This window comes from Camelus bactrianus, chromosome 2 (genome assembly GCF_048773025.1).
Source record: "Camelus bactrianus isolate YW-2024 breed Bactrian camel chromosome 2, ASM4877302v1, whole genome shotgun sequence".
NCBI classification, from domain to species: Eukaryota; Metazoa; Chordata; class Mammalia; order Artiodactyla; family Camelidae; genus Camelus; species Camelus bactrianus.
In genome coordinates this window covers 95251051-95271109 of record NC_133540.1, presented here as the reverse complement: position 1 = coordinate 95271109, position 20059 = coordinate 95251051, and the positions used below count along the sequence as shown (strand labels likewise).

The window sequence follows — 20059 nt, the reverse complement described above, 5'->3', positions numbered from 1 at the left end:
CCTTAGATTGAAGGAGTCCTCTTGGGGATGGAGAACATAGTGCTTTGCTTCCAACCTTCCACGTGGATAAGTAATTACAATTGTGTCAGATGGCTCTCTTTTGTTTTCTTTTAACAGCTGTCTACTATTGTTCTGTATGAAAGATTCTTAATTTAATTACAGAAATCCCTACTGATGGATATCAGTCTTTTGCTACAGTCAGGGCCTGGAAGGACATTCCTATATCTGGGACCTAACAATGTAATAAAATTCAGTACAAGTTCTCATTATTCTAGAGGTGCACAGCAGACGCCATCTCCTTGGTAGGGTGGTGGCTGGAAGAGAGAAACTAAGTAGGGGAGTAGTATTTAGTGATAAGACGAGATGAAAAAGGATCCCGCAGAGGCCTGAATACATTCTTTCACTTTCTGATATCCAGAGGCACAAAGCAAAGGACATTTGTCTGATGACACTGGTACACATCATTAAAGCACGACATGCACTAATGCTCCCAAAACATCATAACAGGACAGCAATTATGCTACTTTCATGGCGGAGGTTTTCCTCTGCACCAACTAATTGAGCACCATAATTAAAATGTACTTTGCAAGTTCTCTATCCATGAGGTCTGTCTGGTCTTCCCGTAAGCACACTTTGTCTGCAAGGATATGTTTTGGACCTCCTTCCATTAGCCATTTCCTTCTTTCTCATTCTTTTGAACAGCTGTTTAGTATTTCATTGTATAAGTACACTCTACTTTGTGAATATTACAGTTTTTTACTACTGTAAACAATGTTGCAATGAATATTCTTATAGAAAAGCCTTTGCATAAATATGGTAGTGGGACCAATTCTCAGAATTAAAAAAACCGCTAGGTTCAAGGGTATGTACCACAGTTCTTTGAGTCTATGGCACACATCATTGTAAGACCCACTATTACTTTATGTTAAGAAAGAAATAATATTGATTATTGTAATTGTATGACCTTTCATGATTTCAGAAATGTTAAAATTTTAAAAAAGTGTATCCAAGAATTAGTAACAGGCAAATATATTTTACATGTTAATTGGGTTTTCAATCACCACCCAAAGAAATTACTCTAACTTACCTCTCCTTCCTCCTCTCCTCCCCCTGCCCAACAGGGAAGAGTCTGTATCTTATAATTATTGGCAGCTGGCCCAGATATTTGCTAATCTTTTAAGTATAAAACTATGCATTTCTGCATTAATAATATGTATCCCCGAGTCTATCTTTACTTAGAAAAATTTACTGTTGATTTGCTTTTCTAGGAAAATGCAAATAGCTCCCTTTGACTGGTTGGTTATCATTTAATATGAAGCAAAATTTATGTATAACCACTTTGTTGGCCAACAATATATAAGTTTTCCTGATACATCATTTAGTGTCACAAAAAAATCATTTTACATTAGAAACTGTTTTCAAAAAGAAAAACATTTGTGGGAGTTAGAATGTTTCTTACCTTCTTTGGTTTTATTTTCTTATTAAAGAATAAAATTTGTGAAGTATAGAAAAATAGAGAAACAGAAAAATACATTACCTATAATCATACCGGGAGAAGATACTATCATCATTGTTGGCACATTTCCTTTTAGACTTTTCCTCTATTTTTTTCCAGTGGTCAAGAGCAGACTGCTTTTTTTCAGCAATGTTATAACAAATACATTGTCACATGTCACTAGAACCTCCTTGTAACAACATGCTTAAAACATTCTTCATATTCAACCATAGTTCCATATTTTACTCAAGAAGTCTCATTTTATTGGAAAAGAACATATTAATTTTAAAATCAGTATCTAAATGAAAATTTTCAGAGGACTTCTAAAAAAAGAATGAAATTGCTATAAGTATTTTAAAAGTTATTTTCTTACCTTTCACTTTTTACTTTTTCATCACAATATTCTTCACAGCCATTCATTTTGGTAGACTACAATAAACAGAAATCAAAATCAAATTAGCACATTGTAAAAAAAAATCAAATAATCTTATAGAATGTTCAGTTTTTTCCTGTATATTAGTTCCTATGTTCACTGTTACTGCTCATCCTTGTGTTACAAAGACACACATGATAGTCAATTACATGCCGAACTGTGGCTGAGGCATCTTCGAGTGGCCCGAGAGTTTTTGCTGGTTCCACTTATTCACCTTCACACTCATTTTGGCTTTTCATTTCTTATATTAAGGGATATGAATGTACAGAAGTAAGGAAAAAGCAAAATAAAAATCTAAAATGAAAGTTATTTATATGCACATTATAGCACATGTTTTTACACGGCTTCAGTTTTAAAATCTAAGATTTCCATGTGCTAACTTATCTTGCTCTTTTATTTTTAAAGTGAGGGTATCTCCCTAGGGAACACAGATCAATCAGTATGTCCTGGAACTGAGTACGGTGTCTCAGATGTGCAGGTCCTGCAGAAGCAGTTTGCTACCATCAGAAGGAGATGCCAAGTAGCATTTTTACATGGTTAATCTTACATTTCAATCTATCAGGACTAACTATCTTAAATGGGAAATTTCTTTCATTTCAAGGCCCTGTATTATCTAGCCTCTGTCTACCTCTACAGTCCAACTGGTTTTGCTCCCCCCTTCACTTACTAGGCTTCAAACTGACAGGTCTTTCTTTTAGTTCCTTAAAGTCTCTTTTCACTTTTTCTTTATTCAATCTAAGTGCCTTTTCCTTCTGAGAATGTTTCCTAACCACCCAGTCTAAAAGTAAGCCTTTTTGGTCATTCCCTTTTATAGCACTTTTTTTTTTCAAAACCTTATCACAACTAACTGCATTTTTGTGTGTTCATTTGATCTTTCAGTTACAGGCTTCGCAGAGTTAAAAACTATAATTAAGTTACTTTGACATCAATTTCAATTTCTTTGAGAGAAATGCAGAACTTCTATGGAGGAAGAAAAAATGTAGGTTGTTTTTATCCATCGGTAACTTTTAAAGAGCTTCTTAGACCTTATCTGTTTTTCGAAGTTGATAGTTGATAAATTTTAGTCTGGGTTAAAACTTTTTTCCAAAGTCATCTGGATTTCTTATTCCCCATCATAATCCTAGTCTAGGAATCTACCATGTGTGCAATCATTTTGCAAAGTATAAAGTCTTTTGCAAGTGCTAAGTGCTATTACTGACGTTAAAATAATGAGATAAAGCCCAGGTGGAAATACACTATAGTGATACTGTAGTAACCAATTTCTCACTGTTTTTGCAGAGTTCACTTGTGTATGGTTTAGGGTTGGGTCCTTCTCCCTTCTCACTCTGGATTATAGGCTCTTTGGAAGAGGAAGCAGCTATAGTACTGCCTCGAGGAAAAGATTTAAGATTTTTATCATGGCCAGTCCTTGGAAGGTTAGTTTGTAATCCTGCTGCCCAAAGAATCCAGAGGCAGCAACTTGAAGAGTAGAGGAGGCATCTCCTGGGTCCAGAACCAGCTACCTAATTTGTAGTGCCCAGTGCCAAATGAAAATATGGGCTCTTTCTTTGGCATGGCATGTAAGTCATTTCATGAACTCATCCCTGCCTATCTCTTCAGACTTAGCTTTCAAGACACCATGTGATACCCTACTTGCAAAGATTTAGTGCTCTGAATGTTCCAGGCTGATCCAGACCTTCACATCTTTGCTAAGAAGCTCCTTAGTAGGGAATGCTCTTTCCCATTTTATCTCACCGATCAAAATCTTTAAAATTAGGAAGCTGTAATAACCACTCCCACCTACTCCTGGGTAGCCCGTATCATTCCCTAATTCTTTATAACCCTCTCTAAACTCTATATAAACATTTAGCAGGACATGTTTTTAACTACAGCTTTTTGTAGAGTTGAAAGTATCTGTAATTAAGTTATTCTGATATCAATCTCATTTTATTTGAGCGAAATCAGAACTTCTGTGGAGGAAGAAAATTTACTTATTTGCATGTGTACAGCTCCCAAATTGACTGCTTGACTGCATAAGCAAAGTTAGGACAGAAACCCTGATGTCCCTTCTTATCCTGTTATCCCCAAAGTAATCAGAGTCAAACAAATTCAGTAACAGCCAAGTGAAGAGTTTTGAAACTTTAGACAATAATTTACAATCATGTATACGACTGGCATTCATTCTTCCATTCATAACTAAGACACAGACATTGGCCCGAAGTACTTCACTAAGAGGTACAGTAGTCCCCCTTTATCTGACGGGGTTTACGTTCCAAGATGCTCAGTGAATGTCTGAAACCTCGGATAGTACTGAATCTGTTTTCTGTTCACGTCTTCCACTCACACACTGAACGGCTTTTTCATCTTACCTAAGCACTTATGCATTGTGGCCATAACTTTTGCAGTTTGAGGTGCAATAGCAAAATTAGCACAAATTTCTTTTTCCTTTTCACAATTTCACAGATAGAAGATTTGTTCTTATTGTAGATCTTAGCAACCAACCTCAGCATACAATTTTTTTCTTCCCTTATGAAGTAGAAAACTTTCACCTTTTCACTCAAAGGAAGCACCTATGGCTTCTCTTTGGCATATCCAAATTGCCAGCATCACTATTGCACTTCGGGGCCATTATTAAGTAAAATAAGGGTTACTTGCAATGATCGATCTGATAACCAAGATGGCTACTAAGTGACTAATGGGCAAGATATGCCGGACAAAGAGATGACTTATGTCCTGAGCGGGATGGAGTGAGATCTCATCTCACAGTACTTAGAAAGGTATGCAATTTAAAACTTGGAATTGTTTATTTCTGGAATTTTCCATTTAACACTTTCCAACTGAGGTTAACTGTAGGTAACTGAAACCTCGGAAGGTGAAACTGCAGATGGTGGTGGGGACTACTGCAGTCAAGTCTAGAGTTAATTACAACTGAGGGACAAATACAATGATTTGCACAGCTAGCTAACGGAGGGATAATCTTTCTTCTTAAAAAGGACATTCCTATACTCTTAACAATACCAGCGGTTAGCAGCTTAACTTTTGGTGCATGATAAAACATTCAGGGTTGTAGAATATACTGGTAAGAACCAACTCAGTAAATAATCTTCCATTCATTTAGGGTGATCCCAGAATGGCACTTTCAAAATTCTCAATTTTTTCAAAATTTCTAAGGGATTCTTAAAATCACTCAAATGTAGGCAATCTTCTAGAGATATAAGATGAAATAGAAAACACTTCCAGAATACTGGCTCACTCTTCCTCTCAGCAATGGAGATGAATTTGTCTTTTAAATTTGCCTTCTTATGAATATAATTTCTACTGGGATTTTAATTCATGGTTTTGAAACAAATGAAACTTTTTCATGTTTTTACTTTAGTAACTTGTTTTTTTGTTTTCTTTGTTTTGCTTACCATTAGTCAAAATCTCTTCTAAAGCAGAAGTCTCATCTATTCAAGTGCTGATGTATTATTTTTAAGGATGGACTGGCCTGAAGTATTTGGTCTTAAACATCTTGAATTCTCAAGGCACAAATTTGTGGGCTTCATCTGTACTTCGGTGGCAGGACAACTTATATGTTATTTATATAATATTTCCTGATAACTGGTAGGAATATTCTTCCCCCACGAATCTAAATTTTTAGATTTGTTCTGGATAGCTTTACACCCTAATTCGTCTATGTAAATTATTTTACAAAGCCATGCTGCCTCTTACTGGGGAAAAAAACCCCCAATACCCAAAATATTTTATTGGACTACATTTAATTTATGGGTAAATCTAGGGAGACTTTAAATTTTAGGGTTTTTTAAAGATCAAAGAACAAGGAATGTTTTTCTTTGATAACTTCTTGTATGCTTTGTAGAGTTTCAAAGTTTTCAATATAGATACGTATATTTTGTGTTGAATTTATGCCTAGAACTTTTATTTGTTTTGTAACTATTGTGAATATAATTTTATTTGACTATATTTTTTAAGTGGTTAAAGCAAAGACTGTGTTATGGACTGACCTGTGTTCCCCCAAATCCACAGGTTGAAGCCCTAACCCCCAATGTGACTATTTTTGGAAATAGGGTCTTTATGGAGATAACTGATGCTAAATGAGGTCATAAGTATGGGGCTCTTATCCAATAGGACTGATGTCCTTTTAAGAAGAGGAAGAGATCCCAGGAATGCACACACACACACAATGACCATATGAGGACACAGCAGGAAGGTGGCTGTCTGCAAGCCAAGGAAAGAGGTCCTGCCAGAAACCAAACCTGCTAACACCTTGATCTTGGACTTCCAGCCTCCAGAACTGTGTAAAGATAAATTTCTTTCTCTCTTTTAAAGACACTTGGGTTGTGGCAGCCCCAAAAGACTGGAAAAGACTACAAACTCAAATGCCTGTAGGAACCAGACAAATAACATAAACCTTTGAAATGCTGGCGGAGGAGGTGGGGCTTAATTCTGTCTTGTGAGACCTGAGAGTTTACATTATAAAGAAATAGGGATCTTGGCTGCATTGTTGTTTATAATAAATAAGAAATTTAATATTCATCAATAGGTAGCCAACTTAACAAATTATGGCATATCTATGCAATAGAGTAATAGGAAGGCATTAGAAAGTATGAGACAGATTTTTATGTACTTGTGGAAAGAAGGTACTAACCATTTTTTAAGTGAGAATCAAATTTAGAACCACGTGACAAAATATATATTAAAAAATTATATGTTTTCATATGCACAATGGAAGCATAAAATCAAAATTTTAACAATAGCTATCTCAGATGAAGATGAGGAATTGGTAAAAAATAAAAGTGTCATGCATTTTTAGACGATTCTACTTAAAATGTTTTTTACAATGGGATATAATATTTTCATAATCAAAATAACAAGAAAGCAACTTGAATGAAGTTTTCTGCTGTCAACTTTTGTTATAATAGTTCAGTATAAATGAGACACTATAGTATGTTAACAAGCTCTTTTTTTTTAAGAAAAGGCATTGGATCTGACATTTTTGAAATGGAAATTAAAGATTTTTATTTATTGTCTTAGTTAAGAGACTTCAGAATATACATTTCAAGGGGAATTTCAAATAGTAATATTAATAAAAAAATAATAAAAATTAGTATGATTTAAAATGTTCAGAAAACCTTTTTCAAAGAGCTTATTGTTGTAATTATTAATATTCTGATAGTATGAAACAACATCTTAAGTAAAAAACACTGTAGTGTGACACATTGTGAGGTATCCAATATTTGTGTAATCATTTTTTTTAGATTAGGAAATACGTACTCAACAGATTTAAACGTCCTTGTATTTATACACATTAATTATTTATAAGTGTTTAATGAACATAATCGTGCGTATATGAGGTTGTGTGTGGATACCTGCATGGTAAGAATCCAAACTAGCTTAGTTTTGACAATTCTGAAGATGTTCAGTAGGAAGAGTAAGAAGAACTGTGAGGGAAATTATCCTAGAACAACGAGCAAGATCAGATTCACACAAATAGAGTGATGCCTAGTTTAAGCAGGCTTACATACTATTTATCCATCATTTCATGTTTTTTTCTTAGCTCACTGTCCCAGATCTGACATCTTAGTCTTAAATAAATCTATCATTACAATTTTGAAAATTAATCATTTCTCTCTCTCTTTTTTATTTTTGGTGGGGGGAGGTAATTAGGTTTATTTACTTAGCTTTTTTTTTTTTTTAATGGAGGTACTGAGGATTGAACCCAGGACCTCATGCATGCTAGGTATGCATTCTACCAGTGAGCTATAACATTCCCCACTCTTTTTTTTTTTTTTTGGACTTGAGGAAACTTGACTGATGATTCTTTCCCAGGCACAGTTTGACTCTTGAATGCAACAAATAAAATTAACCATTATTTCCCCTAATGTAATTAATCCCTAAATGTAAATTTTCAGAAAAATAGGCAATAATCTCAGATGATTCCAACTTTGGGATTTAATTTTTTTAAGAATTTAGTAAATTTATATAACATACATTGAGTACTAATTTCTGTACAGCTTATTTTTACTAGTTTGGATCCAACTAGCCCAATATATGGACTAGGAATCAGTCAGCTGTCCAAATCTTTTAAAACAAGTCTCAACTGAAACTGCACAGCAATCACAGCAAATGTCATGGAATAACTGAAAGAATGAGATGTTTCCACGATAATTAAGACAGGCATCCATGAGGGGCAGGAGAAAGCGTTCAAGGAGAAAACCAAGTTTTCTACCTAGGTTAGGTATTATGTGGAACGGGATCTTGGAATTCCCAACTTTTATTTGGTGTAAAAGTAACAAAGACACACATGACACACAAAAAATCAGGTTTGGGGGGCACTTTTTTCGTGAATGGAAACCTTTAACAAAAGAGGTTGTATGATTCAAAGGCAAGATCTTTCTCCAAACGGAGTTAAGAGACATCAGTTCTAATTCTTACTGAGGTTACTAACCAGTCATCAGGATATCATCTTTAATATTTACAAGGGAAACTGGCCAGTAGGGAGAGGTAAGGCCTCAGCAGAGAAAGTAAGTCTTAAGTAAGCAGATACGTAATTCTAACAAGACATAGCATCCTACAGTGTGTACGTAGGTGTTATTCTTACCTCCGTAAAATCTTCTGGTAAAGGTGAACCATCACAGTCGGTATCTTCTGCTCTCTCCTCAGGTAACTTCCCATTGGTTTTCAACGCACCTGGGAAAGAGAGAAACAGGCCAAGAGGAATTCAAATGATTCACAAAGGCCATCTTGTGCTGCTTTAGTGTACCAACTTACTCATTCTGGATCATCTACCTGGAACACAGGCATTAGTTTGGTTTAAAAGATTCTGAGCTTCTTCATCCACAACATCCAGCAGAGACTGGATAACTTCAGCTTCTTGAGGATCATCATAAATATCTTCTTCTTGTACATCAGATTCTTGAAAAACAGTAATTTACATGGGGTTTTACTTCATAAGTATCGATATGAGAAAGAAACAGTGTGTCAAATATAATATGCCAGGGCGTTCAAATTTTAAGCATCCACTTTGAAAAAGCAGCCATGACTGAAAGAATAGCTTACACTAAGGGGACCCAGGTATTTTTAGTTTTAGAGCTACTTTGGCTGTTGTGACAAAAGACCACACAAATGCAACTGAATAAACCAAAATCAATGTCTGTGATACACCTCTTTATGAGACATTAATGATTTAATGTTTATTTCCCTAAATTAATTGCAAATTATTGATTTATAAAAGAAACTAAGGAAGTTTCAACTAAATAGGTTTTGTTACAAGGATTAAGGATATAACAGGGCAGCCCAAACATCCCCAAGAAAAAATTTCTGAGTTATTAGGTAGCCTGAGAATTACTGCATCAAAGAATACAAGAAACATTATCAAACAAAACAGCTATCTCTTCAATCATTTAAAAATCATTTTGCTCTTAGAGATGAGAATGAATACTGGACATCTGTACAGTAATGCAGCTAATAACATGAATTTTACATTGTTCTTTTATTACTTTGAATATTAGTCTTTCCTTTTAAAGCTATAGGAATACGTAAGGAAAATAAGAGAGGCTACCAATATTTCTTATTACCTGAATTATTAGGGCATTTAGAGAAAATGGATGACTCATTTGGAAGACTACCTTTGGACACAATTAGATTTGCTGATTCCTTCATCTGATAAGTAGCGCATTTTCCTTCAGGGTACAAAACTTCAATGATTTCCTCCCCATTAACCTAAAGTATAGAACCAAAGCAAGTCATTAGATTACTGTTTTACTAACTTCTAGGATCAGGGAGGGACCGCACATTGCCCCTCCATGCCCTTCTTCCCTTCTTTCTTAGTACAAAATCCACTTTGTATCTCCCCATCTTAGATCAGTGCTTCTAGGAAATACCAGCACAATGAAATGTGAAAAGGGGATGGGGCTTTCCATCATCGAATACTTCTGGAAACACTAGATTAAAAAATATTAAATCAACATTTTTATTCCAAGAATTCTCACAATGCTTCATGATATAAATTTTGAGTTGTCAGAAGAGAAACGTATTATGTAGTATTTCCTAAACTTATTTAACTGCAGAAATCTCTTTTTAAGGCATATCTCATGGGACTTGTCTTCCATAGGAACTTTTCAGAAAAGTTAATTAGGACTACGAAACTTAGAAGTTGAGGGAAAGGGGAAAAAAAAACCAATCTTTTAAGAATCTGTGAAATTGCTACATGGACATAGTCTTCATTTTAGCAACCTGATGAATTGTTAGCTGTAAAGATTTTCAAATCTAGTCTAAATCTCATATCAATTCAAGAAAAATAACAATGGATTCATAGTCATAAAGTAATTATTGAATGGACTGTAACTTTAATTCAATGGTTAACTGTGAAGCACTTCACGGCACAAAGCCTATTAAAAGAAAGTGATTTGGGCAAACATGCAAAATTAAATGATTAGAATAAATTAAAATAGTTTTATACAAATAAAACACGGTTTGCTCTAAAGATTTGGATTAAATAAAAAGATTACTCATTTTATTAAGATAAAAAGTAGACATGGTAGATGCAATAAAATTATTTCTTCATAAATAGTGGTTACATAATGTCAAAAAATTTCACTAGACTGTAAAACTTAATTCTTCGTAAGAAATTCATAGTACAGACATTAGTATTCAAGGACAGGATATTGTTTGGGAGAATTTCTGGAAGATTTTAACTCCAACAAAAAATGTTTGCAACCATGAATAACAAAAGTCCTAATTTCTAGAGTTTTATGTTAATTTAAACAGAAAGTCTACCCTTCCTCCCTTTCAACAACGTGGTGATATTTACAAAGAAAATAAGCACTATACAGCATGACTAATACTTGAAATACATGAAAATTCAGCTGCTTCAGCTATGTGAAATTGGAGAGCTTCTGAATAAACAGAACAAAATAGTGAGTGCAGCTCAATCCACAGATAACAAGAAATTTTTATTTTTGCGTCCAAATAATTTCTGCCTTATAATTCTTCTGATGCAGTATCTTTTCAAGACCTGTTAAACTTGTCAAGAGTTTGAGATAACATAGTGAGATGAAAGGCATAGACTTTGGGGCGTCTGGTCACTACGTTCATTTCATCCTCCTACACTAAACCCAGCTCACATCCAGAAATCTTGTTGAGCTGATAAGATTTTCAGATTACTAGGAAGGAAATGCCTCAGCCCTGGATTTTATATGGAAAGACATTCAAATAGTGAGGTTCAGAACAGACTACATGGAATGTGTGTGACAGAAAAAAATTCCACAAAGTGAAGATTCAGCTATGAGCTGTGTACATTACACGCCAGAAAGTAAAAAGAAACGTTAGCCACACAAATGGGCATTATATGTAGCCTTAAATTAACAGCTTGAAGTGAAATTTAGTTATGTATTAAAATAGTTTCGTTAAATCACCTCCAGATTTCTCTGTGCTAATCTTAAGTGATTTACGTTCTTTCATTTTATTTTGCAGTGAAGTATTTTCTATGTCTTTCAAAAAGCAAGTAAGCCAATTTCTTTTGCCATTACTCTTTTGCCTCACTAGTAGCAGAGATTTTTCATTTGAGAGTCACTGCTAGTCAACATTAAACCCACTTTTTTTTTTACATCAACTTTTTTTTTTATTACCATTGACAAAATCATTCACTAACACATACCCTAAAGCAGTCGGAATTGGTCAAGGTTAAGGAGATACTCTATGATATTCAGCACTAAAAACTGATGCTGTTTTAGAGACGTTTGGCCACATTGGACAAGCTGGCTAAACAGGTGAAAGGGAAAATGACACACATCTCTCACGACTTCTCTCCTTTTTATGCCTCTTTTACTGATTTCGGTGAGAGCTCTGCAGGTGGAGAGGAAGCCAGAACTCTGTGTTGGGGGCTCACCCGAGCCTGGCTATAGACACTAAATCCACTCTTAATGACATTCTTCTCTTCTGGCTATCTAAGAGACAATCAAAGGAGTTGTGCACATTAATAAAAAATTCCAGCACTAAAGGTATCTGTGTAAGCAATTAGCTTATTTAAGAGCTGAACGTGTGCCTGATGATGTAAGGTTACCCGTGCGGGGGCTTTTTGTTGTGCGTTTTACTTAGCAAGTTCTATTGGTTTGCTAAGTGCATGTATCTAAAACTGATACATGTATCTAAAAAAGGCAGATACTTAAATGTGAAGTCAGTTTGGCTCAAAATACAAATAAGCTGGTTATTAATAGCAAAGGAATAAGGACCTGAAGAAGGTGGCCCTTCACTTACTTACCTTGGAGAATGAATTATTTGGTGTGAGTGCAGGTTTGATACAAGGCTCCACAGTGTGATGACCTGAAGGAAGAACACAGAAGGAAAAGGATGAGCCACTCAGAACCACAACAGGGACAACTAAATAATGAAAGAAGACCCACATTTCTGTGCATGCTCCTATTTTTATTAGTACACTAAGAGAGGTCATATCACAAAGTAATTTAAAACCAACTAGATGTAATCAAGTATCAGAGAAGGGTTTATTTCAAGGACAAAGCCAATTCCTTAAAAGTAAATAGTCTGCATAAAAGCTCAGTTCAGGATGAATGTTTCCAGTGTGAGATTACTGAATATAGATTTTCCCAACTAACTGCGAGAGATATCACAAGTGCTGAACTATAATCACTGGACTTTTTAAGGAAAGATAGCAAGCCCTTCATCTCATTTCACAAAGACTAGCAATTTAACACAGGAAGATAAGTTGGATACAACTGGAGAGGACTTTTAGTAGATTTCTAAACCAAAGGCTGATTTTTAACTCAATCATTAGCATAACATGAGATTGTGTTTCCCCTACAGTTGAAAAATTTACATATTTAAAAAAAATTAGATTCATTACTTCCAGGAGATACAATACCTTATTAAACTGCTAGGAAAATTAATTAAAAAGTATAACAAAAATCAACCACTGGTTCAAAAAAATCATATTGGAATAGTATAAAACACAACAGTTTATTATTTGTAATCTCTCCCTCCTGTTCCCTGGCAACCACTGATCTGCTTTATCACTACAGATTAATTTGGATTTTTGTACAATCTTGTATAAATTGAATAATAATGAATTCTTTTTTTGGTCTAGCTTCTTTCATTCAGCATATCTATTTTGAGTTTTTTTAAATTATGCTGTTGCATGTGTCAATAGTCATTCACCTTTCTCTCTAAGCAGTATTCTGTTATGGGGATATACGACAAACGGCTATTCATTCAACAGTTTTTGGAAATTTGAGTGGTTTCTGATTTGGGTTATTACAAAGGAAGCTGCTAAAAACATTCCTGTACAAGTTTTTGTGTATGGATACATGCTTTCTTTTCTCTTGACTATACAGACAGGAGTGGAAAGGCTGGATTACATGGTGGGCACACGTTTAAATTTTTAAGAAACTGTCAAACTGTTTTCCAAAATGGTTGTAGTAGTTTACATTTTCATCACTATAAGAGAGTTCCTATTATTGACACTATATGATTTTCAGAATTCATAAAGAAATTAGATCAGAGAATCCCATAAACAGACGACTAGGCAGTTACTACAAGGGGGGCCGGGCCCAGCTACTCTCCGTGGCCTTGAAAGTTACAAACAGGAGTTTTCTCCGCGGTCACTGGGAAAGTGCTCTCCTGATTGCTCTGTGAGATAGTCTGCTCTAATGTTCACCAGAACTCTTAGAGAGCAGCAGGAAGGAAGGACCTCTGAGGCATTCAAGATAACAACAGAGGAGAGAAACAGATGTGCTTTTGCTTTTGCTTAGAGGATAATCAAACTCCTGCAAGTGACAGATTTCTCCTAGCTATCTGGTATTTAGGTTCTACTGCTGGTCCCTAAAAGTTTAGTTATATATGAAATACTAGATTTACATTCCAAATACTCTAACCACATTCCCCTGTGCCTCACATTCTTATATGAATACCATCAATAAAAGCTACATTTACTGAGCCTGATTAGGTAAATGAGAGCACAGAGTCAGACATCCTAGGTTTAAATTCTCGCTGGACCATTTATGAACCCTGTGAGCTTGGGCAAGTTATCACACTTTTCTGTACCTCAGTTTCCCTTTCTATAAAGGGGGATAATAGTAACACTAGTCTCATAGGGTTGTTGTGAGGATTTAAGCACCTAGAAGAATGCTTAGTCCAGAAAAAGCATTAAATTTATGTAAACCGCTGCCACCGCTGTTAACACTACAGTTTCTATTACTATGCTGGAATATAAGACACACACTTTGTTTACTCATTGCTATATTCACAATGCCCAGAACACTGCCCGGCACAGAGAAGAAATTTAGTTAACTGTCTGAATAAATTATTATGTGACAATCACCGTGATAAATGTTTGACATATATTATTGTATTTATGACTCATTATAACCTTGCAAATTAGATACTGTTAATATTCTTACTTTACTGGTAGAAAATAGAGGCTTAGATATGGATCAAGTCACTTGCTACGGTTACACAGGACTTGTAAACAAATCCCAGGGTCCATGCTGCTCTATTTCCTATTATGCACTCAGTTTTAGAGATGCTCTTATTTAAATGTAATTTTTTTTTTTCACTTAAACCCTGCAAAACAGTCTGGAGGGGCAATAAAAACATTTTAATGATAGTATCGCAACTTGCTTTGGGGGAAAAAAGTTTCCTCTCCAGAGCTACTTGTGTTATAAAATGAATGTATCCTTACCATTGGCTTTGGTTGACTTTGGGGCTGAAACAGCTGACCTCTTGGAACTGGGAACCACTGGGTGACCATCTCTGTGTTGTAAAGAATAAGAAAATGCAATTGCAAATTATTTAAGACATTTGTTTAAATATCTTTCAAGCCATCTGTTAACTATTTAACCTCAGGAGTTTTATTTTGGCTGGGCTTCAGGGGGCCTATGCATTTCCTGAAGCTATAGACAAATTTTATCAGCCTTTATCTATGTATGTGCTGGAGGGAGATATTCTTGACTGAAAAAAAGATTAAGAATCATTTCTGTACATAAGGTTTCTTTGTGTTTCAGTTCAACATACTGCCATACCTACCCTCTCATTTAAAACACTGGTAATATCCAGGATCTAATGACTTGCTTACTGACACTCAGGCGATAGATCAAAGATAACTTCACTCAGAAGTCACAGATCACTAAATTTTATGTATCTAAAGCCCTTGATATGTGTGTTTCTTTTAAATTACTTAAAGGGAACATCTAGACAAAATATACATATTCAGAGAATTATAAGAAGAATAGTACCACCCAATATGTCAAATAGTCAAAAGACAGCACCTTGCAAGAGGATTGGTATGCAATTTTATTGTTGCTTTTACTTGAAAGGGAAAGGAGGGGGCCTCAGGTGTACAGTACGGGGAGAGGCAATCAGCCACAGGTCCTAAGCATTCCTGTATGTTCTTGCCAAGTACCCCAGAAATGCGAGACCCTGACCACTTTTTATCTAGGCCAATTCTCAAGGCCACGTTTACAGTGAGCAAGCTTGAAGACTTACGTAACCTCTCTCCCCAGACAAAAAGCAAGCCTTCTTACCGGCTGCCATAAAGTGGTGGGTTCCCTGGCTCTTCTCACAGTCCTCTTCTCCTGTACTACAGCCCACCGCAGACATAGAGAGCCACTAGGCCCACATGTGTCATCTCTATGGGGCTGAGAGGACATGTGGAGCCGACAGTAATACCACGCTCATGCTGCTTGCTGCGCCTTTAGTGAGAAAGTCTCTGGTCTCTGATCCGGGAGTTTCATATCTTCTACCAGCACCCATGGAACAATGACTGGCTAGTTTATTAGCTTGTAAGCAGGGTAAAATTATAGACACTCTACAGTTCTTGACAGACAATGATCACAAATATACACCCTTCCATTACAGTTACCCTGTGGACTTTAAAGAGGGCAGAAATAAATAACAGTGGAGAGGGAGTTGGAAGATTAAGGAAGGGGAAAGTAACTGTGAATATTACTACTGCATCTCCAGTGACTTCAGCAAAGATAAAAGCAGAAAGACAACAGAAAGTGATTTTAGGCCTGAGGTGAAGGGGTGCTCCAGAGATTCAGAGGCAAAAAATTCAACTAGATCTATGGGTAGCAGAGATGTTAATTTTCACAAAGACATTTTCCAGGTTGTTTGAACACTTTCCTCCTCCACTAATTAACATTCAGCTACACCTGTGAAAATAACCCTATGCCCATCTAATTTTTAGAAATATTGAGGGAAATAGGCGAGGGATTATATTCAAGGGAAAAAGTATACAATCCAACTTAAAGGTTCAGAAGGAAAAACAGATTTATGATCAAGTGATTTAATGAACAGTTTCTGTATTTTGGAAAACATACTATATAAAACTTACCATGTATCACAGATACCAATGTGATGCTTTCTGTTATGTAACTATAAAACCATAATTCAGAAAGCCCGGGTTCATGTACCTGTGGTAGGCGTAGTAATGTCCCCACTCCCACCAAAAATGTCTACATGGGAAACCTCAGAACCTCCGAATGTTACCTTGCATGGCAAAAGGGATTTTGCAGAGGTGAGTAAATTAAGGATCTAGAGATGAGATTATTCTGGGTTATCCAGCTGGGCCCAGTGTAATCACAGGGGTCCTTATAAGTGAAAAAAGTGAGGTAGGAATGTCAGAGAAAGATGTGAGGACAAAAGCAAAGAGTGCTGTGAATGCTGGCTTTACAGATGGAAGAGGGCTATGAGGCAAGGAATACGGGCAATCTCTCGAAGGTGGAAATGGCAAGGAGCCTACAGGAGGAATGCAGCTCTGTCAACATCTTGATTTTAGCCCAATGAGACCATTTCATTTTTCTGACTTCCAGGACTGTTAAGATAATAAACTTGAGTTGTTTTAAGCCACTAAATTTGTAGTAATTTGATAGTGGTAGGAAACTAATAGAAACACTTTTTTTCAATTTATTTCCATTATTAAGTGAAAGAAAAGTTGCCATTAGCATTTCTTATAATGTGAAACTGTCATGACATATAGTGAATATGATCACCTATGCCTCGTTGGTTGCAGACATGAGTTCAGGTAGGACTGATCTTGTCCCAGCTCTGGGAATGGGTCAGGACTGGCTTAGACCAACTGATATATTCTTACCCCTTTGCCTCATCAGGACTGGCCCTCATCTGGGTCTAAGGCAATCAGCACACAGTCTTTGCTTTACCAGGGTGATCAGTGAGATTTGTTTGAAGATTGCTCTGGATGGTATGTTATACAGATGTGAGGCATAAAACTGACATGGCCACTTGACTATCATGAAGGAAACACACAAACTTTACAAACCCCTGCCCATTTAGTCTGAATTACTAATTCAGAATTTTTTGGGGAGAACCTAATATCTTTTAACAGCCTGAAATGCATGTGCGCACACAAACAAAATAATTGCAGAGTACCTTGTTGCTTTCAGCACCACCGAAGGGAGTGACATGTCTAATGCTCTCTTAGCTTCTTCTAAAGTCATTCCTTGTGTGCTGACTCCATTCACATAGTGAATGATGTCCAAGAGCTGGAGATTACCCTCAGTGGCTGCGGCTGACCTTGGATTGATATCACTAACGTATACCACTTGATGAAGGCTGTCATGACCTCCAGATAAGGAAAAACCTTCAGGGAACAGAAAATATTTGTTTCCTTAGTCTTAGCAGTACTTACTTTTAATCTAGCCAAGAAAAACCACACTGCACAAAGCATGAGTCTGCATTACCCAGCTCCTCTTTGTTGCATGTAAATGCAATGTCAGGTAGCAAATGAGGCAGCACTGGCATCCTCGGTAGTTCTAAGACTCGGCCAAGAACCAATTGGACTGTCTTGGGTGCAGCTCGGAGTAAATTCACTGCATCTGTGTGAGTCATGTTTGTGACATCTGTATCATTAACCTACAAAAATGAGAAAGGGGCAAAGTAGGATTATAATTTTTGGAACCCAGAAGTTGCCAAGAAAATACAGTCATCTCTCTCACTTTTTATATAATTTATATTAGCCAGTAGGAGATTCACCATAAAGGATGGTTTCTAGTTTATGGGTTTATCCTAGTTTATTCCCTTTCTGTGGAAATCATAAACACAATGACCAAGTAATCATAAATGAAATAATAATGTAAAATACCTAATAAATGTGTCATTATTTTGCTAATACAGAAAATTTATTCTTACAGCAATTTAAGAAACTTTCTGTCCCTGAGACTCAAGATGGCTTATTTAATGCCTTAACTGAAATTAAGCATTTTCCAAACTATTAACTATATAAAGGCCTGTACTTTTTACAAGGTGGAAACAGAGTCTTTTACTAACTCATCCTTCTTGCTTTTCATTCTTTAGCCCGGGCTTGATCTTTGGCCACATTTGCCCTAATCAAGTCTGCTTAAATGTCTCACCTTTATGAGCCGGTCCCCGGGTTTTAGCCTTCCATCACTTTTGGCTGGATCCTGAATGACATCATGAACGTAACAACCAATACTCTGATTGCCTTTGGTCACTGTAAAACCCAGGCTTCCTTTTTCTGACTTAATCAGGGTAATGAGGAGTTCTACCTCCTAAGGGAAGAAAACAGTGATTCTTTTAGGTTGTCTATTTTGCTGTATAGGCAAAGAGAAAGATAACTATAATTTCCATTGATTAACAGAGGACACTAAACCTTAGAAGGTTACTTAACCCAACGAAGTGAAGGAGGTAGGTATATCCAAGCTCTAGACAGACACCCACCCCCACCCCCTGCCCATGTTAAAGCTGGGTTTAAATTCAACATGTGTTTGTCTAGAGATGGCTGAGACAGAACTTACTCATGCTTCAGTTCAGAATAATGAGATATAAACATCCATGCCAAGAGCAACAAAAGATTTTTTTGGGGTAAAAACATGAAGTCTGGGTGATTAAGTATCACAACTTGATATATTTAGTTGTGTAAAAAAATATTTTTTAAGATTTCAACTGAGACATAAAGGTTGCTTACAGCTTACAGGAGAGATGACAGGTTTCTAAGAAAATTACTCAAAGATTATTTTCACTCTATTGCTAAGAGTGAAATTGAAGAGGTAGATGCTACACACATTCACACACACACACATACACACACAATTATAGGGAAACAAAGTATCTGGAAAGATTAACTCCAAAATGCTTATGGTTTTTACGTGATGAGATTGTAAATGGTTTTAAATTTTTTCTTTGTTTTCTAATTTTCCTCCAATAAATATTTATTATTTAGATAGTAAAAAGCAGTATTGAAAAAGCATGACTTTGAACCAGTGTTAAGGATATTATTCTTGGAAATTTGGCTTTCAAACTGAATTTGTAGGTTTTGAAGTTTTAAGATTATTAGTACAATGAAAAGCATTCCATTTAGACATCCACAAAAAAAGTGTGGAGGAGGACAAAATTACATTCAAACTTGATTAAAAATTAAACAGGTAATCATCAGAATTTGGGAAACAGCAGGTACTATATTATGTGCTCCACACATGTAATTTCATTTAATCCTCACCACAATCCTATGAGGTTATCAGTCCCACTTTATAGCTAAAACTGCTAAGACTCAGAAGAATTAAGTAATTTGCCCACGGGCACCTGCCAAACTGCAGCATGTCAGTGGTAGAGTCAGAATTTATACCCGGGTTTTTTTGCCTTTTCCCCTAATTCTCAGCAGAGACATACCAGATATATTATCTACTTACTGGACACAGAAATGAGGCTGATCTGAAAGATACCCTTTTCCCTGAAGGGAAATTGTGTGTGACTACATTTGACTTGAGAAAATATAGAATTTGCTTCATACAAAGGAAACAACTCACGAGCTCAAAGTCTTCAAGGTGGTTTTCCAAGTCATTTTTCAAAGATGTCAAGCTTTCTTGCCTAGCTGGCTCAGAAGTGTGACGTATCTGGTATCTATCCCCTGCATTAGTGGAAGCAGATCCCAACTGGGGTTGACAACCCTGCGCAGGAGCTCCCCCTGGGGGCCGAGGGGAAGGAGGAGCACTATGGAGACAAAGCAAGATTACTTTGAAATACACGGCAGTGTCAATATAGTAAGTTTGTGGCACAAACAGAAAAGGCTTAACAGATATCTATATCTGCTTTTGACTGAGATCCTAGCTACTTTCTGTCTGATTCTGGACTATGAATTTATCTCACATCTGTTATGTGCTAAC

General features: G+C 36.1%; 1 protein-coding gene across 10 annotated transcripts in view; it reads right to left on the bottom strand.

The window, feature by feature from the left end:
* The window catches only part of PTPN13 (protein tyrosine phosphatase non-receptor type 13), a 182377-nt gene that overhangs the window by 17277 nt on the left and 145041 nt on the right, over positions 1-20059 (bottom strand). For 6 of the 10 annotated variants that reach the window (XM_010966158.3, XM_045524984.2, XM_010966159.3 and 3 more), the window contains 10 exons: positions 19703-19886; positions 18290-18448; positions 17621-17792; positions 17310-17520; positions 14602-14672; positions 12169-12230; positions 9485-9629; positions 8697-8822; positions 8509-8597; positions 1869-1924 (listed from right to left, as the gene is read on the bottom strand). In XM_010966158.3, coding sequence (XP_010964460.1) covers positions 1869-1924; positions 8509-8597; positions 8697-8822; positions 9485-9629; positions 12169-12230; positions 14602-14672; positions 17310-17520; positions 17621-17792; positions 18290-18448; positions 19703-19886 — 1275 coding nt within the window. The remainder of the gene's footprint in view (positions 1-1868; positions 1925-8508; positions 8598-8696; positions 8823-9484; positions 9630-12168; positions 12231-14601; positions 14673-17309; positions 17521-17620; positions 17793-18289; positions 18449-19702; positions 19887-20059) is intronic. The other 4 variants (XM_010966161.3, XM_010966162.3, XM_045524985.2 and 1 more) reach the window with 1 other exon arrangement.